Below are 16,692 nucleotides of genomic sequence, written 5' to 3'. Positions count from 1 at the left end.
TCCCCAGAGACTGCCCCTCCCCCCGAACTGAACAACACAGACTTGCTGCCACAGCGGTTTTAAATGTATTCTCCTCTCCTGAGCTGCAGCGCGGACATGGGCCCTCGCTCACCCTGTCTGACCTGCCGATGTGCTGTCAGTGTCCTGCATCGGGGCTGCTTGTTGAGGCAGGGCTGACCGGCAGTACGGTCACCTGCGCTTTTGTAGGCCACGGACTCTGTTACTGAAAATCAGGAGCTCAGTGCTGCTGTTCACATGCTGCAAAACTCTAGAATGGTTAAGAATGAGAGGAGGACATTTGTCCTGTCTTGAGCTTTTGACTGTTAAGAGCTGATATATCAAGGGTCTGGTCCTGTTGCATCTAGGACATCAGCTTATAAAACATGGCTGGGCAGCTGGGTCCTGACACCCAGGGTCCTCCAGTTCTCAGGCCTAAATACCCTTCCCTGTCAACATCTGTCTCAGCTCTTGTGCGCTTGTTTCGTCACTGAGCTTCAAGCAGTCCAGTCGGGATGACTGTCGGTACCTTTACGTTTTTTTAAACATTTCCTTCTTGATTCCAATGAAGCCCCTTTCTTGAAAGATGCGTGGTGTTTCTATTCAGGGCGGAACAGCGGCTCTGTGGTTTCATGTCGGGCAGGGCAAAGGATCAAGCGCTGCACGTTTGCGAGGCTTGCAGAGCCCGGATCCGGGGGCAGTTGAGCTTGTTGCCCCAGCTCCAGCCCCTTGTTATCCCGACGAACACTCACACAGAACTGGGCTTGTGAGTTAGTTTTCAGTCCAGGGATCTCATCTCATCCTCTTAAAAGAAGCCAAGTTATCGGCTGTGTAAAGATGGCTGGGTAGCTTGTTCCATGTTGCCTCATCTCTTTGTGTTACCCTCTGGGAATGGTATAAGAGGTTGAGGCTGTTGCACCTCTGTTCACAGATTCCTAACCAACGCAGCAGCGCAACTTCACAAACTGGTAGAGCTAGCTAGGGAGTTCACATGGACGCCCTTAACCTTTCTCGCAAACACGCCAGGCAGCTCAGGAGAAGCTGAAAGAATGTTCCCTGTAAACGTTCCTCTTGTTCTTTGTCATATTTTCACCTTTTTTTTTTTTCCTTTTTCCTGATCGATTGTGAGTAATAATTATTGCGTGTTTTGTGTCCTGCATGCAGCCAAGACTACCAGCATGGTATCTTCCAGTCCATCGGCTTCAAAGAGTTTCACGAGTACCTGACAGCTGGCACAGACCGCAGTGAGGAGGAGCGACAGAAGCTGATGAGCAAAGGTAGGCAGGGCACAGGCACATTCCCATGATGCCCCTGTGATTAGCCTGCGCTAGAAGGAGGGGCAGTTCTGCGTTGATCCTCCTCCTTCAGAAATCTACAGAGCCCCATCGCATCCCCCCAGATGCGTCTTGTGTTTCTGTGCAGGAAAAAGAAATGCTCGGCTTCATTTATTCATATCTGTGCGACAGTACTGGTGGGAAGCAGGGAATGAAGGGAACGGACCCCTCCCATATGTCTCGGGTGAAATGCCGTGCTGCATGTTCACAGGGTGTAGCACCATTCAGGTGTGCTGTGTCATTTGGATCCAGGGCTCCTAAACCTAGTCCTCAAGGGCCACAGAGCAGTGTGTCTTATAGCTCTCTGCAAAGCTACTGCCAGCACTCGTTTAATCCTTAATTGGGCTAGTTTAACCCTCCTTCACAGGGCTGAAGATGCGGGTGATCCAAACTGAAAAAGCCCGCTGGGTTCTGGCCCGTGGAGGCTTGAGCTGGGCAAGCCTGTTTTACATGGACTAGCAGCTGAGATCTCTTGGGCTACTGGGATAAGAAAAAAAAGGTGATGAAATGCGCAGACAGTCATAGCCTGGGCCTGAGGGACAGCTCAGGCTTTTCCTACATTTCAGGAATTTCAATGAGATCGGATTGATTTTTTTTTTGTAGAGGAGTGAAGAAGAATGGATGCTTGCTTGCTTTGATAATCTTCAATACTTCCCTGAAAGGAGGGTACAGGCTCAGCAAATCTAGTTCCCACTGGGGTTCTGCAGTAGGGCTGCCATTAGAGGTTTTTCTTGGAAGTCGTTAGCTAACGCTTTTGATTTTCAGGGTGAACCGATCTGGCTGTATTTTTTATGTTTACAAAAAGGGAAGGGGGGTGGAATGCAGGCTGTCCCAGATATGTTCGCAAAACAGGCCCTTGCTTTTAGGTTTGCATTTTGCTGTCTAATCCTGTCGACCACAGCTTTGCCACCTTGAAGTCTGGTCTCTCCAGGTTTTAGAAACCCAGCAAGGGTCGGCCTGGTCAGCACTGCGATGGGAGACTTCTAAGGAAAACCAGGTTGCTGTTGTAAAAGGTGTTTGTGAACCAGTAGGTGGCGCTCTTCTTGGCCCAAGAATGTGTAGCCCAGTGCCCCAGTATTGCAATGAAGATGGCAGGAAGTGGCATCCATTGGGCGAGATGTCAATCCCCGGATCCTGAGTACTTGATCATTAAAGATCCCCAGACTTGATTTGTTATAGTGGTGTTAACCTTAGTCTCCTGGCTAGATTCCACTCTGGTCTTATAAAATCTGGCCACCCTAAAGTTCCCCCTTAATGCAGTGGGTCAAGCTGTTTCTCACTCCCCCATCTGGTCTGCTGCTGGCTGATCATGGCTGCCACACGTCACCCAACAGGGAACTAAGTGGGTCCCCTCCGTTCTGTAAAGCACTTGATAAATTTAAAGAAAGTACTGCCTCTTTTTTTGTTATTGGCAGCAGTACGCCATGAAAGAACTCGTCAGTTTCAACTGGCTGCCAAGACCTTTGTGTGCAGTATGGTAACCCAGTGTTTATATATTCACAGTCAAGTGAAGAAGCGACATTGATACTGTCTGCTGCCGGGTCACGCGCTGCACCGATGCCGCATCCGTATTGACAGGGCTCTAGGAAAAGTACAAGTTCTGGATGCAGTACTGAATGTGCACTAAGGGCCTTCTTTATATTTCCTTAAGTGCAGCTTTCTGAGCCTCGTGTGCAGAAGCTTACTTAAAAGATGGCCTTCCCCCCCTCCCCATTATGAGAATCCCCACCCTGCAATTTTTCTCGTGACCATTTTCTTCTGAGCACATCTGCAACGTGAGAACAGAAAATGAGAGTGTGCTGCTTTAAACGGAGCTGCTGTAAAAAGCCGCAGCACGATTCTGCTCGAGCTGGATTCTCTGAGGTCCGGCAGAATGTGGCAGAGGGGTGAGCTACTGGCCGCCAGCCTGGCATGGTGGGGCTGCAGCCCTTCCTCGTGTCACCTGCTCGTTGATGACGGCCCCCAGCCCCATTCTGACCACAGACTCCAGCTCGGTTTCCTCTGGAAGACTGTTTTGAGGGTAATGAAGTGCTTGGGGAAGCATCTCGGTGTTGCACAGATTGCTCATGCGGTGGGCTTCAGTGTTGTGGGGCGCTGTTCAACATCCACAGCAAGAACGTTGAAGCAGCTGGAACGTGGCAGAGGGCCGGTGAGCAGGGAGCCGGAGAGCAAGTCGGGATGTGGAGGCAGCAGGATAAAAACGGACTCTGTGAGGCGGTTTTGGCAGATCTTCCAGTTTGTAGTAACAGGACTGGCACTGTCTGTTACAGCTTTATCTCGCAAGATAGGAGGTTCAGTGAGCAGCAATAAAAAGTGATAAAAAAGCTGTCCAACTAAAAAGTAACCCTCCCCTCTTTTCTCTGATATAGGCATCGAAGCTTTGAAACAGGCGACCAAGCGCTACGCCAGGAAGCAGAACAAATGGGTCCGAAACCGCTTTCTCAAACGTAAGTTGGATTTTTTTTTGTCATTTGTCCTCCATCTGTTTTTAGCAGTTTAAAGGTTCTCGCAGGTTGTACAGCCTTTCAGGGAGCTGTGAGGCAGAGGTTTGAGTCTTTCATTCTCCCCTCTACTTCTGGGTGTAAAACAGCTTGTGGGGTCCTTCATGGTGGGGTCCCAGCAGCTAAAAGCGGGGTGCTCGCGACGATGTTTTCGGGAGTGGATTGTCAGGAATGGCAGAGACAGCCGACTGGTTATTGGTGCGAGTCATGTGCGTCTCAGCTTCCAGGTCACTGCGGATCTGCCTCCAAATTATATGTCTGCCAGCAAACGCATGTGCATTCTCATTTCCTTGCAGTTTTAAGCGGTGAATGCGTTTTTTTTTCCTTGCATTTGATGAGACGTTTATGGCCGCGACGGCATTTGCAAAGACAAAGAAAAGCAGGGGAACAAATCGGGCTGCAGACTCCTGTCGGCCAGCACCCAGATCAATACATTGACCCTCCTGTTTTCCTGTTCTTGTAAACGAGAAGGTACATAAAATGTTACTGCAGTTTGGAACCCTGTTCCATAGCGTCCTGGGCTTCTCTCAGCTTTAGTGACATGAATAACCTCCTCAATAAACCCTGCATTGTGGGAACAGCTCGTTAGGGGCTCTTAATCCTGCACACCATTTCTGTCTCCCAGCGTCTAAGTGTGAATTGACAGTTTGTTCCTCGGGGAGGGGCCGAAAGACAGGAGGTGATCGCAGTTCGGGGGTGGAGAGGGCTCGGTTGTAAAATAAAACCGGCTAATTACTTTTCCTGGGGGGTTGTGGAATGGGGGGAGCGGGGGTGGGGATGGGTGCCGTGGCCCCTGTTGTGAAATGTCCTGGTTTTCTCTAACAGCTCATTGTGTAGTGGTCTGGATGGGCCCCCCAGCGTAAGCCTTTGAAGTTCCTTTAGCCACCCTGAGGGTGTGTCTTCAGCCCCTCTGCCCAGTTTTTCCCTGCTCAGCTCCCAGAACACTCTGCCTCTTCAGAGCGGGCCCCCCCTTGTTCTGCCTCTGTCTTCCAGAACCGCACGCTTTTTAAAAGGTTCTGGTGCCGAGTCTTTATTAGCCCCAACACGAGGTAGAATCATCCACGCCTTCAGCTGAGTCTTTCTGAAGGCATCCCAGAATGGATTGAGGCTTGGCGAGAGTATTTTTAATCCTGCCCTATGATCAGTGCAAGTATGAGCGCAGGTACGTCTACATCGGTGAGGACCTCACAAAGACGGGCTCCTGAGAAACAGGCCTTTGTGAGGTATCTGTGAGGCAGCGCTCACGAGGCAGATGAATTTAAAAAATTTAGAAGCCAAATGAAGTCTTCTTATAAAAATCACAAGCCCCAGTGCGATTTTGTTTGATTTCCTTTCACCCCTTGTTAAGTTACCATTTCAAGAGAAAATTGTTAAAAATACAATCAGATGTAATGGGAGTTCTTTACATATAAAATGTATATAAATGTATATAAAAATACAAATATGTTTGTCATTTTCTTTTCGCGTGCCGAGGCTAATTCTCAAACTTGCGTATTGTGATCCTGGCAAAACTTTTCCTACTGATTATATAAGGATATCTATTTTTAAGGATTTTGCAAGTGAATGAAGATTAATGTTGGCTCTTGCCAGAAGAGTCTGGTTTGGGCTGAGAAGGGCACTGTTCTGTGTTAGAAAGTAGTTTTGCAAGCAGATGGGGTTGGAAGTTTTGGGCTTGAATTGGGGGCGGGCAGACTGTTTCTAGGCTTTAACTCCAGATTCGCAAAGTAAAGGTTTTCAAAATCAGAATCTTGCATTAGCTGCTGATGATTTGATCATAACTGCAGCAAGGAGGCTTTTATCAGTGAATCGATTAATCATTTAGTCTTTTATTTGTTGTAGTGCCCTTCACCACAGTTTGCCACAGAGTGCCCTACAGATTTCTGTAGCAGTTCCATTTTAACCATGTGGGCGCAGAGGAGAGGAGATCCTAGAGTAGTAGAGGAGTTTATTGGCATGTGTACACGTACAGTGGAATTCTTTCCCATGCTGATCTCTCGGGACATACACAGTACAGCACACAATGTAGACAGCCCATTAAAAACATAATCAATAATACAGCCAGAACAATAAATATGTTGTGGAAAACAGTACATTTTTAGCACTGGAAAAAGAAACATGGAAACATGGTAGAACATGTAAAGTGCACAGTGCAGACGTGCCTTGAGTCTGAGGCTTTGCAGTTAGCTGTTAAGGATGCACACTGCAGCAGGGTCGAGTTTTTTGTTTCCTTCTGTGCTTTAGCTCTCTTCCCCCTAGTTGTTGAGGTTGCCGCCTGTCTGCTGTGTTTGCAGAGCCGGCGCCTCCCTCCACCCTGACCCCAGAGTGCCCTGCTCGGCCGCCGAGGTCACTTCATGCTCCCTCCCCCCCCACTGCTGCCCCGCTGGCCTGTCGGCTCCCCTCTGACCCCGGTAATCCTCGGTGGATTGAGCCGCTGGGAAGCTTTCCCGCGCGCTGACCTGCGAGAGCGACAGAACCGGCAGCAAGGGAAGCACGAGTTTCCCGGAGATTCCCGGGTCTTGACTGTTCTCTCCCCTCTCCCTCCCGCATACCGATTCAGGGTGCTGAAGACGTGAGCGAGTTCCCGCAGCTTGGAGCAGAGATATCTGGACCACATTCCGGCGTCCTGCAGCTCCGCACTGTGCCCCGCCGGGCGACACGCTCACAGCGAGCTGAAGCGGCACCCTCTGGTGTGCGCGGTCATTGTCCGTCCAGCTTGTCAGGGGGACAAGTGACCAAACGGCACCGCTCCGGAGAGCACCGAACAGGGCCTGTGCTTGCAGCGGATATTTAAGCCCCGTTTTCCATTTTCAGAAAAAGAAAAAACAGAATCAGTGCGAATTGACAGTTTGATTCAATCACAAGCTGTGCAGCAATGACAGGACCAGTCGACCAATCAGTCAGGTTATTTGCTGTAGTGCTCTTGGCAGCAGTTTGCCACAGAGCGCCTTACAAATTTCTGTCAAGAATTTGACAATGTAGCAACGGTTTGGCCATGTGGGCACAGAGGAAAGGAAAGCAAATACTCTCATTGGGAGAAATTAAACCTCTGGGGGCTTCAAGCTGTCCTCCCCGCAGGCAATGGGTCTGTGGTCCAGTAATTATAATAAATCTTGGACGATTGTTATTGTGCAGATGTTATCCAGCTGTCTTGGGTTCTGTGGTCAGGGAGTGAAGTAGCTGAGGTTCCCCTCTTAGGTCTAAGGGTCCAGGTTCTGAGGTCATGAGACGTGAGGACATCCAGTCTCGGAGTAGGAGCCCGCCGCCGTGCTCCATGCAGTGGGGAGCAAAAGATTAGACAGCTGGTTCCAGTAGCTAGCCGGAAGGTCAGGGCTTTAAGCGAGTAACCTTACGACAAACTCCCTGAACATGAGCAGCTGTTTCTAGGATGATGTTCACTGTCTCCACCTTGCTGTGGGTTTTTCCACAGACGAGCAGGCTACTTCTTCGGCCCCCATTCCCCCCCTTGTGGCTGTTTGCTCACCGGTGCAGAACTCTACAGTCTGTTTGTGCAGTAGGGACACTGACCGCATGAAATCGAAGGGCGCATAATATCACCCTGGTGCCTTGTGTCTTTATCGTAGGCGAAGGAAGAAGCAAACATTTTGTTTTTGCATCACAAGGCGTATTGATTTTATTGTGGAGTACACAGATTAAAGATCAAACTGCCATTGCAATTAGAAACACAAAACGGCTTCCTGGCTTCAGTCCTGCGCAGCTGCAGCTGCCTCTTTGCTCTGGGGCTGAATCGCAGTGTCCTTTCCTGCTGTACTGTGTCTTTGGGATCTGCAGTCCCTGCTGCTTTGACACCAGCGAGTTAAGATGTGAAAAACCAAGCCCTCCCTATTGAGTTACAGGGCTAATGCTCTGTGTCCTACAGCCGCGGTCTTTCGCCTTATTGAATTTCCATGTCTGAAAAGGCTCCTGGTACGGCGCTTCGCAGAGTGAATTTAAATTTTTTTGAAGTCCCTCTGCTGCAGTGCCTAGCGCACGCGTGTCCGGTCGCAGCCCTGGGCTAACGCCACACATATCGAATGCCCCATCCTGCCTGGTGCCGGCTCCAGTATTGTACCTTTTGTTGCATGTGGGAGACCCGTTACAGAATACCCAGCTTGTTCCTCTGCCAGCTCCAGCCACTTTCCTCCAGCCAGCTTTTAATAGTTTCTCTCCCAGCTGCAGCAGTGGTGGGGGGGGCGACAAAAGGCTCTGTTATTCTGATACTGTTTCACCAATTAGATTTACTGCTTCTTCCGAGGAAACAAAAACCGCTTTTCTCTTTAGAAGGACGAAAATGTCCTCTCCTGATTTCTTACCGCAGGTCTCACAAGCTCGTTTTCACGCCCTTGAGGGTACAGTGGTCTCCCGTGGCTCTTCCTTGCTCGCTTTTTTTGCAGTTCTGCTTTGGCTGGTGCTGTTTTGTGCTCTACTTATGGGGGGCCGCCAGCTCCAGTCTTGTCCCCCGAAGTTGGGAGGTGTTAATCAGTTCAGCATGTAATTTGCTCAGTGAAGAGAGCTCTGGTACTTGAGGGCTGAAGAGGATTCCTGTTTTGTTCCAAAGTGATCTCTAAATTGCTTAATTTCACATATTACCCACTGTGTTGCTCATGGTAAACTTTAATCCAATTCTTTAGGAGTTAATGATTTAATGGTTAGCTTGGAAACGTGCTGGGTTGGGGCTTTCTAGTAAAGCAGTATTTGCATAACCCGCTTCAAAGAAAAATAAGCTGTTAATTGGCTGAGTTTTAAGTAACGCACTCTGGATCTTCAGACGGCAGGAAGTAACATGATACTCTCAGGCGACAGGTGTGAGTAAGCGAGCTGTGACACCAGTGTCCTCTTACACCAACTTCTGCTTTGAACCTTTTGTGGAAATTTCCCAAAGCGTTAAAAAGTAAGCAAAGAAGGGGGGAAACTATCGTGAAACGTGTAATGCAGGCCAGGTGGAGCGGTTCAACTCCTGTTGACCCCGCATTTGGAGAGAGTGGGAACCCCGGTGCGCCCTCCACAGGAGCCTGGGGGGGTGGCTCGTCTTCCCTGGCCTCGGGTGCGATTTGCACCCCGTGGGGGCAGGAGAGGAAGTGCTGAGCCCTGGAACCGGGCCAGCCAGGCACAAGGCACCTTTTCAGAGGGGAGGAAAGGGCAGGGAAGGAGATAAGGGCGGGCGTGCCACACCCCGGCAGGTGTGCGGCGTGCTGTGGGACAGGTGTGCGCTGGCTGTGCCCGCCCGCTCCGCCTTCCCAGAGCGCGCGCACACACAGACGCGCTCGCTCGCGCGCGTGCGGGCTGCGTGTCTCGCCTCCCCGCCCGCAGCCGCGGACGGCAGCAGGTGCTAGGCAGGTGCGAGCCGGGGCCCCCGCGCCCCCGGGGGAGATGATGAAACTGCAGCTGACCGGGACGTCTGCCCCCAGGGGCGGCTCGGCTTGCGCGCCGCGGGGGCGACCTTTCATCCTGCTCGTCCAGCGGGGCAGGAATCCGGCGGGATAAAGGCAGCAGTGTTTCTGGCTTCTGTCGCGGGGCCGCTCGTCTGCTGTGTCACGGGCCAGACTCTTAAACACCCCCCCCCACCCACCCGGAAAGCCCTGTGGGGTTTTTTTTCTACAGAAGCTGGGATCAGTTACCAAGATTTCAAATTGCTCCTGTTCCACATCTGTCTGCCCTGGGGCCTCCCGTTCCTCTGCAGTGTAGATTTCTTTTCGGAGGCGTCTGATGGGGTCCCACTTACCGCGAGCAGAGCCCACCATGGCTCACATGGCCCCAGCACACACGTTTTCACACTCCTGTCTCGGAACAGAGGAATAACAGTCGTAACGCCAAGGGCAGGAAATTCCGGGCACGTTAATCGCAGGCAGGGGATTGGGCATTGGAATGCGTCTCCTCATATCTGTGGTGCTACATAAGCCCCATGCGTATAGTCTTGGATATTTGTAGTATTGTAAAAGAGAAATGTTTTTTTTTGTTCAGGTGGATTTTCAGAGCCTTCCCAGGCAAAAGGTGTTCCTTGTTTTCTTAAAATAATTTGTGAGGTTTAAGGATGAAACGTTTTTCACAAGACAGTGTAAAGCAGGGCTCTCCAGCCCGGGTCCTGGGGAGCCCCTGTCCAGCTAGTCCTGTAGGTCACCCTAAAATCACCTGGATTTCACGATGAGCAGTACCCGGAAGTATAGAGCATGCTTGGAACCGAAGGAGGGTTTCTTTTCAAAACTCTCTAATTGTCAGTTTGGAAAATGATCCGAAGTGTATTTAAAGTCCGTAAAAAAGGAAAGCAACTCCCTACACTGCAGGGAAAAAAAACATCTGGAAGTTCATCTTGTTACTATGTGTTAGGGGAGGGATGATAGAATTAAAAACATGCGTCACAGTATCTCAGATGTTCCAGATTTGATGTGTTCCAGTAATGGACCATTTTGATCCGTGTTTTTCATTACTTTTTCATTGACTTTTTTGTTACCAGGTTTGTAGTGCAGAGGACAGCCAGAGCTTGTGACACTTGTGGTCAGTTTTCTTGGGGTGGGCAGTATCCCTCAAAGTATGCATAAGGAGGTGGTCGCTGATTGGATGTAATAAGATCAAATTGTCTTTCAGCTGTCCACCATGTCAGGGTCAGCTGGTTCTAGTGTACAGAAGGATCACTGTATGTTGCGAGCAGACTCCTTGCCAGGGAAGACTGGCTGTATCTGAAACAGGGAAAGGGCATTATAAAGGGTGGCAAATGTGCTTGCTCTGATTTTAGCATTCCAGCTCGCAGAATTTTATCTTATAAAGGCTGTTCTTGCGATTAAGACATAACATTAATGCAACAGAGGAATGTAAATGATAATGCAAAACAGATGGTAAATCTCAATAAAAATATTTTTTCTCAGGAAACTGCTCATAGGCAGTACAGTTCAAAGCACAGTATTTTACAACCTTAGCAGTTACACAAGGCTTTTTGAGGAGCTGAAACTTTCTAAGGTCTTAACACAGCACACAGTAGAAATTGTCCAAAGTGAAGGGAGATCTAGAATAGCCAATGAAAGAATTAAAAATAATGACACTTAAGTCACAAGCATACAATATCATGACAGTTTGACCCACTTCGTTAATGTCATCAAGGGAAATATCACGAGGAGTGATGAAGCAGTTCATCGCCCTGCCCCTGCCCTGCCCTGTGTGTGTAGCATCTTCAGCTGCTTGTGTGTCAGCTGTGGTTTCAGTCTGGGGCACGTCTCAGGGGGGGCTGGAAGTCTGCCACCCCTCTTGTTGGCAGTAGTGCCTGCAGATAAAGACGGACCAGGTGATCTGGCAGGCTTCGTCAGATGTGATGTCGTAACATGCCGTAGCTGTGGCCATGCCCAGAGCGTTGCTCCACTGCACCCTGAGACTGGCTCCTTCGCCCTACGGTCGCAGAACGAGCTGGCGCCTTCAAGACTCACTGCGTAAGATCGCGGAAGCTACACGAGGCTGGGCCTGATCAGTGACAACCCAGCCATTAAAGGTCCCACGACACTTTTCCAAGAGAGTATAAACCCTGGTGTCCTAGTGGAATCCCATCTTGAGCTTGCACAGTCCGCACGCCCTCAAATCCGCCCTTAATTGAACTGGTGAAACAGAGTCTCACTCCTCCCCCGGTCTGCTCAGTGGAGGGCACTGGGGCCATGTCACCCAGATGGAAGTTGCAATTGACTGATCGATTAAAGTTGCTCTGAGAACCTTGATTGATGTAGAGCACTATATAAATACAGTGAATCTATAAGTGCAAGGCACCAGATGCTCTGACTGGTTCCTTGCTGTGGAGACCAGGAATATAGATTCCAGTCCTCTGGCTTGGCTCACTGCGCCGATGGCACATGTTTCAAAACAACAAAATACATCTAAAAAATAATTTACCACCACAGACTTGAGTGTTTTAGTTGCGTGGCACTGAACTGTGGACTGCTGATGGTCCAGATGTTGTGAGCTATAGGATGCCTTCGTGGCGAAGGGTTCAGAAGACCCTATTGATTCAGTGTCATACTGAGCAAATTACTGAACCTGCTCATGCTCTTCCTTTTCTGATGGGGAGTCCGAGATCCTGTTTAAAGTGATTCTGCAGCAGCTGTTAACGAATTTCTCCCGCCCAAAGCATCTGTCATTCGCTTTGAATAGCAGTGTCAGCTGAATGACGTGATGATAATGATTCATGATACTCTTGAGCTTTAAAACTGCTTCTCTGCTTTTGTCTTAGCATTGCAGTAGAGGATTGTGCCCGGCGTGGACAAGTGTGTGTGTGTGTGTGTGTGTGTCTCTGTCTGTGCCTTTCCGAATGAATCAATACCCAGCCAGCTCAGCTCAGCGCGGGCAGGCAGGCAGGCTGGCCAGGACTGCTGACAGTGTCAGAATGGGGAGATTATCGAGCGTCTGTGAGTCAGCAGCTTTGCAGTTCCGCAGGGACCCTCCACTCTGCTCGCCACTTAACCCTCGCTCTGCCACGGCACAGAGCTCTTCCCCGTCCTCAGCGGGTCTGCCCTGGATGTTTGAGAAACTAGCAGTGCTCTCTGTCTCCATTATCCCCTTCTGCCATTTGCAATAGTACCTGTAAGTTGACCTGTGAAATACCTTATGTATTTTGTATTGCTCAGAGAAATTGACAGTAGGTTGTTGTTAATCCTTCCTTCCCAACTGTCCTTTATATGTGGCTCCGTGGCCCTTAAACAAATTGTATTGCGTGTTGGGGTTTGCATGGAGACATAAACAGAAGAGAGAAAACAGAAAAAAATGCAAATGCAAAAAACTGAATCTGGACTGGAAAGCTACGGATTGTTGTTTAAGAAGAAAATCAAAATTGGTGTAAAGTTTTTGTTCTTAGATATTGTGTTGGTGCCAGAGACACAAAATCTGAAGTGCTACGCTGTATAAAAATGGGTGCCCTTCTTCCCAAACCAGTGAAATTGCTCAGTTTTCCTGCAGCGTTGCTGTATATGTTCTGTCTGGCTTTCTGCTTCAGGCTCTGCTTGCCCAGCAAGGTCCAGCTGTGGTAGTGTTTGTGTCCACTGTTTTGTGCTTCTTTGCAGTTTTGTGGGTTGTTTTTCCTGACGTTGAGGCTGCACGCTTTATCACAGTAAAAGGCCTGCTCGCTGAACGGAGCCACAGGGGCCCCTCAGATGAGACCGTGTGCTGGTCATCAGGGCTGTCAGGGTTTAACGTGTGCCATTAACAAGTGAGGAGCGTATTTTCCCCCTGTCCTTTGCTGCCACACGCTGCTGCTCTTGTGGCCGTGCAGTGTGGCTGCAGGAGCAGTGCAGGCCGATGGCTGGCGTGGCTGACTTGACGTGACCGTGTGTGTGTGTCTTTGCAGGGCCGGGGTCCAGCGCGCCTCCTGTGTACGGGCTGGACGTCACCGACGTGTCTCACTGGGACGAGACGGTCCTCGCGCCGGCCCTGCAGATTCTGGACAGCCTGCGCAAGGTATCAGCGGGGATCAGGCCCTAGCAGCCCCACCTCCACACAAGCAGCTCTATCCCCAGGGGTGAACCGATCGAGCAGGCCAGCCAAGCCCACTCTGCGCCGTACGTTGGTGGATAAATTGAAGAGCTGAATCTCCCAGCTGTGCAGACAGGCAACATGGAATAGAGTGGCATGTTCTCACCTGGGAAAGGGGGCCTGTCAGCACAATGCAGGAGTTCACTGGAGTATGCACTAGTGTAGAGTACTCTAGCGCTCTAGCTGGACTCCTTATAGCCCAGGAAGGAGGTTAAATTATCAAAATCTTCCTGTAAACCGACTGTGTCTGCTATTGCATGTGTTTCTGCACAAGCTAATGCCTTTTTCTTAAGAACATAGATGCGTATACCTAATATACGTGTATTTTTAGCCCTGTTGTCTGTTTTTAACATTGTTTTATATCCCAAAAAGCTTTAAACGAGGACACACAGAAACAGCAGGAGCTCCAGCACAAGAACGAAGGAAAGGGCAGGAGGTTACACAGGCCTTTAAGAGGAGAGCAGGCTGGTGCAGCTGGCACACGTACCCAGCCAAGCGCAGTTCACACAGGGGCGGGCTCTGTGCACGCAGCTGAGCGCTTCAGGCACTCGTAGGGACCAGTGATGAGGTGCTCCCTGCGATCCGTAGAAAAGTCAAGGAAACGAAGGGAATTAGACATGAAAGGGTTCCCCGCTCGGCGTGGGGAGATATGTGACGCTCTGGGTGCGGCTGGTTTGGTGTTGCTCCGCCCTCCCAATGGCTCAGCGCTGCTTTGCCCTCGTCTCCCCGCAGGGGCAGCGGCCGGCCGCCGAGCCTCTCGCGCCCGGGGCCGAGGAGCGGGGCAGCAAGCGCCGCCGGCACGCCTGCGAGCTGTGTGAGCGGGTCATCATCGGAGACCTGGAGTGGACAGGTGGGCGGCGGCTCGGGCTCCCGAGCTCTCGGCTTTGCGTTTCCTCCTCTTCCTCTGGGGGGGGGGGGGGGGGGTCTCTTTCGTCCCTTTCCGCCATCTGACATCGTTTTTATTTATTGATGTTTTTGAAACCTGACGGGAGCCGCCGTCGTGTGAGATGTGTGGTGGAGTGGTCTGTGGTTTGCAGCTGAAACACCTGACGCTGCAGCATTTGAAACGAAAGCCGGTCTTGCTCTTTCACGCGCACGGCGACAGCGCGCCGCGGTGCAGGGACAGAACGTGGCTGCCGCCGTGGAGCGAACGCTAAGAACTTGTCTTTGTCTTTTTAAAGCCCACTTGAAGTCCAAGAGCCACCTGCACCAGGTGAGGAAGAAGAAGAAGCTGGAATCGGCTTCGGGCTCCCAGGGGTCCTCCTGTGTCTCTCCTCGCCAGGCTGGTGTCGCTAACATACACCCAGGTTCTGACCCGGCCTGCCGGACGGACAGCGCGGCCGGCACCACGGTGTGACTGGCGGGCCGCGGGGAGCCCTAGGTCAGTCAGTGTTTGTCTCGGCTGCGTCCGCGGCGGAGAAGCAGAGCCGGGCACTGACCCGCCCCAGGCCCGTCGTTCAGGAAGTGCCCCGGACTGGACTGCCGTTCCTCTGCACCAGCCCAGCGGGTCGCAAGCCGGCTCGCAGGAAGCCTCATGGGAGGAGGCTGAAGTCCCGGCTCGGCGCAGCGGACTTTTCCAAGAAAGGGCAGCAGCCGGACGTTGAGTCTGACAGCTCGCTCTTGTGCCGCGAGAGGTGGGAGGTGTTTTTTCAGCTGAATCCGGTATTCTGTGGGATTCTTCTCGCAGTGGATTCTGGGGAATCCCCTCCTGCAGAAGCGGCTCTGTGTGGTGAAAGTCACAAATCGGTGGGGAAACACTGGGGAATCCACAGTGGGTGGCGGTGGATGGGTTTTCACCGGCAAGGCGCGGCCGAATCCACTGTAACTCAGCCTCAGAACCCTCTTTCTCCTGGCCTGGGATTCCCCCAGTGACATGGCACAAGGTTTGTATGACCTGGCCCCAACAACCACCCTTGACGGCATCCACCACCAGGACAGCCAGCACCTTCCCCTGCCCCGGGTGACCTCTGAGGATGCGGGGATCCCTACAGCTGAGCCTGAAACCCTCTGCCTGAACCAGCAAAATCTGATTTTCAAGTGCTGTGGATTTACCGAAGAAACTGTTCTGATTATGATTGTGCCTTCTGTTTTTTCGCTTCACCCTGGACCCCTTGAAAGAGGAAAGTGGTTGTATTAGGCTGTTTCCTAGTGCCTGGCCTCTCCTGTTAACCTATTCTATACAAAGCATACCACTCAGCTCCTCTGTACACATACAGTACCTCCCTCCATTTTGTGGTGCCTTAAAACACCTGTCAGTTGGAGTAGAAGCTCCCGTCTGTACTGGGACCCGCACCGCTGCAGGATCTGGATGAAGTGTGATGCTGTTCTGTGAAGAGAATACCAGGCACTGTATTAAAATCAAGAAATTGATCCAGGCTTTTTTAAATATAACTGTGTGGAGTTAACGGACTATCATGAAGCACAGCTGGACAGAGAAACCAAAGCCTCGAGAACTTTTAAGAGAGCTGAATAAGTTTTTAATAGAGCACATGGACTGTGCCATATCTTATTTGGGGGTTGTTTGAAATGATTTACTTTCTGTTATTTGAACGTTAATACGTGTCTTATTTTCATTTCTGTGAAAAGGGGATTCTTAATTGTTAATTCTTTAACCAAAAATGATTAAATGATCAAGTGAAATGATGATTTCACTTAAGCGTTGTTTTAATAGTTTCAGACAAAGGCAGACCTGTTCTAATTGTCAATACAATATACATTTTAATTCACTTTCCTCCCACATTCTGGTAGGCGGTATTTGATGGAAGCACACATTTTCAACAGTGTTTTCTACCGATGAACTCCTGGTTTTTCCTCTTCAGGTGCAAATCCCTGCTTTCTCAGAGCAAACTATAAATTGAAACAGACCATTCTCAGAGCAGTGACAAGCTTCAAGTAAATAAAAAAATAAATAATGATTGCAGTTTTGCTGTTTTTCATCAGTATGCTTCCAAATTACAGCATGCCAAACGCAAGGGTGTATAGTTAAAGTCCACCTTCAGAAATGCGTCTTTTAAAAATAAAAATAGTTAAACACTTTGATTTCTGCTAGCTGCCAGACTCAAAATTAAAAAGTTAAATTTTTGTCTGTCTTTGTCATCTTATTTCTAAGAGCACTCTCTCTGCCTAGGGGCAGGCAGCTGAGAGCTCAGTGTGTTGGGTATGCTTATAGAGGAAACTCGCACAATTCTTGAAAATAGCAGCCTATAAATCAAATGTGGGCAAAGCTGCTGCTGTTTGGGTAAGTTCAGCACAGGCAAAGCCACTGTAGTAACACGCCAATTGATCATCTATTTATAGCCCCAGAACTTTGGTAGATTGCTGCTATGGAAGAAAACGCAAATAGGAAAACAGGAGTGATGAACCAG

The 16,692-nt window shown here is 50.1% G+C and overlaps 1 protein-coding gene across 5 annotated transcripts in view; it reads left to right on the top strand.

Moving 5' to 3' along the window:
• trit1 (tRNA isopentenyltransferase 1) overlaps positions 1 to 16,242 on the top strand; it is a 34,526-nt gene extending 18,284 nt beyond the window's left edge. For all 5 annotated transcript variants that reach the window (XM_088602553.1, XM_088602552.1, XM_088602551.1 and 2 more), the window contains 5 exons: positions 1,162 to 1,274; positions 3,701 to 3,778; positions 13,143 to 13,252; positions 14,060 to 14,177; positions 14,509 to 16,242. In XM_088602553.1, the coding sequence (XP_088458679.1) occupies positions 1,162 to 1,274; positions 3,701 to 3,778; positions 13,143 to 13,252; positions 14,060 to 14,177; positions 14,509 to 14,684 (595 nt within the window). In that variant the 3' untranslated portion in view covers positions 14,685 to 16,242. The remainder of the gene's footprint in view (positions 1 to 1,161; positions 1,275 to 3,700; positions 3,779 to 13,142; positions 13,253 to 14,059; positions 14,178 to 14,508) is intronic.
• Positions 16,243 to 16,692: the final 450 nt, after the last annotated feature.

The sequence above is a fragment of the Lepisosteus platostomus genome, chromosome 13, assembly GCF_059453375.1.
Source record: "Lepisosteus platostomus isolate fLepPlt1 chromosome 13, fLepPlt1.hap1, whole genome shotgun sequence".
In the NCBI taxonomy this organism is placed as follows: domain Eukaryota; kingdom Metazoa; phylum Chordata; class Actinopteri; order Semionotiformes; family Lepisosteidae; genus Lepisosteus; species Lepisosteus platostomus.
Note: the sequence above shows the minus strand (reverse complement) of the source record. Positions and strands in the feature narration are given on the sequence as shown.